We start from the raw sequence: 5,854 nt of genomic DNA on the forward strand, positions 1-5,854 counted from the left end.
TTTTTTTTTTTTTTTTAATACTGTATCTAAGCTATGGACACAACTTATCAGGCAATCCTAAATCAGCCCTTCTTTGCTAATTTTTCTTTATTTTTGAGGCAGTGTCTCTGTATGTAGCCCTGGCTATACCAGAACTCTCTTTGTAGACCAGGCTAGCCTCAAACTTAGAGATCTTCCTGCCTCTGCCTCCCGAGTGCTGGAATTAGAGGTGCACACCATGACACTTGATTTTTCTCTTGCATATAGGTCCCACACTGTAGCCCAGGCTGACCTGTAACTCACAATGGAGTTCAAGCTGGCTTTAAACTCGTAATCTTCCTGTTTCAGGTTCCCAAAGCGTGAACCACTGTATTCAACTAACTTAATTTTTTTTTACTAATTTAAAATTCTTTTATATATATAAATGTATAGTGTGGATATACACACATGTCAAAAAAGGGCATGATCCCTGGGAGCTGGATCGACATATAATTGTGAGCAGCTTGACTCGGGTGCTCAGAATGGAACCCCGGTTCTCTGGAAGAACAAGCATATTCCTCCCTCGCCACTTCTCCACCCCAGCTTTGCTCTGCTGTATGTGGAGACAGGGTCCCACTGTGTAGCCTTGACTGGCTTGGAACTTGGAATGTAGACCACATGGCCTTGAACTCAACAGAAATCTACCTGTGTCTACTTCCCGAGTGCTGGAACTCAAGGCATGTGTCACCACATCTGGTCCTCTTTTATTGAAGGACTCTCTTTAGCTCAGGCTGACCTCAAATAACTTCCTGAGTGCTGACATCACAGGTATGTACTACCCTGCCTGGCTTAGGGCCTTCTCTTCGGTGAGTTAACTAGGGAGAACTTGTGTGCCTGCTCCCTTAGAACTGTGTGACATCCTTTACTCTTCCTCAGAGGTGGCTTCCTACAACCTCATCAGTTTCAAAATCTAAGGCAAATTTTCAGGTATAACTATTAAAGGCTCTTGGTGTATATGTAGTACAAGTATTATCTTAAAATCTTTTGATATAAAACTAACTATTAAAAAAAAAAAACCAACCCACAATGCCCAGTACTCTGTTTAAAGCAATGATATGAGCTGAGAGATTTGGTCCTGGTCCTTTGGTCCCTCAGATGTCACTAAAGTGGCTCTGAGTTTTCCAGCTGCACACACAGCCTCCCTAGGCTCAGACCTTGAACCCTGTTATTGTTACCTTCTTAAGGACATTCTAATTCATACGCAGTACCTGCAGTCCGTACTTTCTTCTTACAAAGAATAAGATGAGCGAGCACAAGTTGTGGCCGTTGGTGTTAGGATGAAATAGTTTCTATGGAAACGTTAGTGTGAGGCTCCGTGGTCCTTCCTGACTTCATGACTTGTGTTGCTCTTTCTACCTCGTCCCCTTCTGTCACCACTACAGCATCCACTTCAGCTACTTCCTCAACTACAGTGAAATCAACTCCGTTGGGCTGCTGCCGAGCCATAGCCTCCAGCCTGAGCCGATACTGCTCGGCCTCCTGCTCTTTCTTGAGGAGCTGGTGTCTGTACTCCTGGGCTCTTCGGTTGGCCTCCTGGAGCTGTTGCTGCAGTAGTTCTCTTTCACTGCCTTCCTGTAAAGCAATCAGCGTCACCACAGTAAGAATCCCCGAGTACGAACTTCCCGGATGAAGATAGAAAAACGAAGAGGGCGTCAGCCCTAACCACCATGGTGTCCATTCCCTCCTGCTCCTCTGCTCACTGGTAAGCATTCGTTCATTACCTTCATTTCCTCAACACTATTTGTCATCTCTGCCATCCTTGGTCTCTTCACCAATGGCAATTTCACTTCTTCCTCGTCTTCATCTTCAATTATCGTTTCCTCTGCAACCTGACCAGCAGGCACAGTGAGAACTACAAGCCAAAGCACATCAATGGAAGAAAATGAGCACACAATACACAAAGGAGTCACCAGCTAGAACTGTCATTACAGAACATGACAGTGCCTACAGAAGCCTGTTTACCTTACAGAATCCATTCTCTAGGCTGGGAGTCGGAGATCAAGGTGTGGGAAGGCTTGGTTCCTTCTGAAGTTTCTCTCCTGACTTGTGGAGGGAGCTCTCTTGCAGGGTACACAAGCACTCTACAGACTGAGTGCATCCGCAGCCGGTCTTGGGAGATGCTCTTTTATTCTGCAGCCCTGGTTGGCCCTGAACTCTATGTAGATCAGGCTAGCTTGGAACTTGCAGCCATACTTCTTCCTCTGTCTCCCTGGTTCTGAGTACCTGACTGCCCAGTGTCTACTGTGTCTTCTGATCTGGTTTTTGAGATGTCTGCCTGTGTAGCCCCAGGTGGCCCGCCCTTCCCTGTGCTGATCCCACAGGCATGCGCACACGTGGCTGAGAGCACACACTTCCACTCACAAACTGTATCTCCTAGAGAAACTAACCCAGTCTGGGAGCCTGGTGACTGTTTCTTCTCAGAGCTGCTTCGTTCTATCCTCTCCAGGCTGCCCCCACTCCTGCGATGTTTTAATGCCTCATTTTCAGGGAAGTATAGCAGATCTAAAATATCTCTAGCAGCTGTCTACTGGGTGTAACTCACCTTGTTGTCCATCTTGCATAGTTACAATAAATGGCTGGCCAAGACCTCCAGTAGGGATAGAAGTTTGAATGTTACCCAGAGGGACCCCATCAGTCACTATGGTGATGACCCTCTGGCCTCCACTCCCCACCACTTTCTGGATCGAGGAGTCAAGAGAATTTCCTTCTTCGATTTCTTCTAAATTAGCTAGAGATAACAAAAGTGAATTCAAACGTCAAGCTTATTAAAAAAAAAAAATAAGAATACAACTTTCCCTTTGAAGAATACATCATCCTCTTTGAAATACTATTTAAAGTATTTTTGAAAAAGAAAAAAAAATGGTTGCCTTTTTAAGGTAGAGCCTCGCTCTGTGCCCAGGCTGCTAGGATTAGAGGACTGAGCAACAATAACTGTTCAGAAAAGCTTTTATAAGTGAATCAGGGGGAAGAACACAGGGAGGTCATAGAACAGTAGTTTCTAAAAATGTCCTAAGATGTTAATAGTGCTCAATAAAGATGAGGCTCTCAATGTGGCAGCATATCCTGTAATCATAACACCCAGAGGCTGAGGTAGGAGAATCACCATGAGTTCTAGGCTAGCCTGGGCTATATAATGAGATTCTGTTCCAAGAAAAAACTCTCAAATGAGAGAGAGAGAGAGAGAGAGAGAGAGAGAGAGAGAGAGATCCTATGCATAAATACATTTTGAAATGTTAGTTCAAATACACTTAAACTTGCCAGGTATAACTATAATTCTCTTATTTTGGAGACAGTGACAGGGGAATCTCAAATGTCAAGCTATATATCAAATTTGAGGTCAGCCTAGGCTACACAAGACCTTGTCTCAAAGAAAACTAAGCTATACATATACTTCTTAGGAGCAGTGGCGACAGGGTCCCATGTAGTCCAGGCTGGCCTCAAAGTCACTACATAGCTAAGGATGATCCTCCTGCTTCCATCTCCAAGTGCTGGGATTACAGGTGTGAGCCACCAGACCTGACTTACATGGTCTTGGTGAAGAAGTCCAAGACCTTGTGAAAGATAGGTACACACTCATGTGAGCTACGTACTAGCCTGTGTCTGTGTCGGATTTCTTGTTTGGGGGCCAGCATCATCAGCTTAAACAGGGTAATGAGCACTGGGATTCTCCTATAGCATGATAGGCTGCACTTCCCCAAGAACGTAGAGTCCTTTTTAAGGTAATACCTTCAAAGTCTAAATAAATCTATAAAACTTGAAAAAAATACTAAGTATAGATAATTTAAGAATGTGGGACATCTGACAGTGAACTAATGAAACATTACAGCAAATAACCAATGGTTAAAGTTTAACAGAGAGGCTGCAGGGAAGGTGGCTTTGCCCACCTGGCACATAATCATAGACCAGAGTGGTCACTGTGGCCCAGGTACATGCCTCAGAGCTTTATAGATGTGAGTGCACAATGGACACTGGTCGGTCAACAACCCATACATAGGCCATGCACTGCTAGGGCAAGCAATGCCTGCCTCCCCTGACCGCCTCTGTAACAGGAGTCACAGTCGGAAAGTCACAGAGAGCTTGAATAAGTGGTACTGATCCATCCATAGAAGACACAGCAAGGAAACACAATGAAAACAAACGACTTGCACCTCACGTGTGGTGGTGTGCACCTATAGTTGTTGTACTGAGAGGTAAAGGCAAGGGAATCAGGAGTTGAGAGCTATGAGACCCTAATTCAGAAACACCAAATCAATCAAATGGTCCCACTGTTGAGTGTCATGGTGGAAATCTAAAGCCATCTCCACACCAGTGAGGACACTAACAACCTGGAGAACACAAGCGATTTACCCCAAGACAGGGAGGCTAAGCTTACCACAGCATCTCTCTCTCTCCCTCTCTGTTGACAGGGTTTCTCTGTGTAGCCCTGGCTGTCCTGGAACTCACTCTGTAGACCAGGCTGACCTCAAACTCAAATCCTCCTGCCTCTGCCTCCTTAGTGCTGGAACTTCTTTCCCTTTGTTTCTTCTTTGAGCACAGCTACTACCAACCTGCAAACAACCCCCCTAATAATCAACCCCCACTTCTCGGGGCCTAGCATTTATATACCCCTGACAAGTTCCCAGAATTCCAAATGCCATGCAGTTGCATAAACTGTCTGCAGCTGGCAAAGCACACTTCTGCTAGAGCATGAGGCATGAACCATGGTCAGCTGCTTAGCTCAGCACTAAGTAGCCCCCACCCCACACCTAGGATTAAATGAAAAAGCACATTCTTGTAGTATCTCTCCTCCATGTTTTTAAAGAAACCAAAATCCCAGAATTCTTAAAACTGTCACTACAACCTTTAGAGTTAGTACTGGTAAGAAAAATGGCTAGCGGGGCTGGAGAGACTGCTCAGTGATTAAGAGCCCTGGCTGCTCTTAGAAAGGACCTGGGTTCAGTTCTCACTATCCACATGGCAGCTGCTCATAACCACTGTTCACTCCAGTTCCAAAGGGTCTGCACCCTTTTCTGGCCTCCTTGGCACACACATAGGTCGTAGGCACACAGACAAACAAACACTCATGTGTATAAAACTTAAGAAAAATGACTGGTGGTGAAGAAAAATTCTCATCTCCCAAATGTCAATGCAAGAATGACATCAGTGTAGGGCTGGCGAGTTTGGGTTTCTTAAAAACCCCAGTTATGTTCTGTGGATGGGTGGCTGCTTCGCAGCAGGTGACTGTGATTTGCCCCCTGCCCTAGCAGTGGTGTAGTTTTTGCCAGCTGCAGATGGTTTAATTCTGGGGACTGGATAAAGAGAGAGCTCCGAGAGGGCCTATGGCAGTGGCTGCTACCAGTTGCCATGGCAGCTGTGGTTTGATGACAAGGAGCTGGAGATATCCTGACGGTGAAGACTGGGCTTGCCCCAAGGATCCCAATGATTCCTAACCATCAGGAAGTAGTCAAAAGAGATCTATGTCCCCTTTCTGCTCTAACTTCTTTCTCTCCTACCTAGTGTTGGGGATTGGAAGGGATTAGGACGGAATAAGGGTTGGAAGGGAGGCACATGTATAAAAACACAATAATATAGTAAAAAAAAAAAAAAGCCAATATATCACAACAGTTGGCTATCATTAATGAAAAAGCAGGCAACCAGACCCTTCCAGGGTTTATAGGAGAGTACTTCCTCCAATTATCTGCCCCTAGCTATATAAATTCCTAAGATTTTTCTTCACAAACTATGTAACTCTTCACTGGCTATGTAACTTGATACTTAATTTATTTTCTTCCTTTTTCCTTTCCTTTTTCCTTTCCTTTTTCCTTTCTTTCTTTCTTTCTTTCTTTCTTTCTTTCTT

The 5,854-nt window shown here is 44.8% G+C and overlaps 1 protein-coding gene across 1 annotated transcript in view; it reads right to left on the reverse strand.

Moving 5' to 3' along the window:
* Nucleotides 1–8: 8 nt before the first annotated feature.
* Gabpb2 (GA binding protein transcription factor subunit beta 2) overlaps nt 9–5,854 on the reverse strand; it is a 39,380-nt gene continuing 33,534 nt past the window's right edge. Inside the window, exons 6-8 of the mRNA XM_029537396.1 lie at nt 2,561–2,746; nt 1,740–1,870; nt 9–1,590 (exon numbers count right to left, since the gene is read on the reverse strand). Of these exons, the coding sequence (XP_029393256.1) occupies nt 1,291–1,590; nt 1,740–1,870; nt 2,561–2,746 (617 nt within the window). The 3' untranslated portion in view covers nt 9–1,290. The remainder of the gene's footprint in view (nt 1,591–1,739; nt 1,871–2,560; nt 2,747–5,854) is intronic.

The sequence above is a fragment of the Mus pahari genome, chromosome 4 (genome assembly GCF_900095145.1).
Source record: "Mus pahari chromosome 4, PAHARI_EIJ_v1.1, whole genome shotgun sequence".
Taxonomy (NCBI): domain Eukaryota; kingdom Metazoa; phylum Chordata; class Mammalia; order Rodentia; family Muridae; genus Mus; species Mus pahari.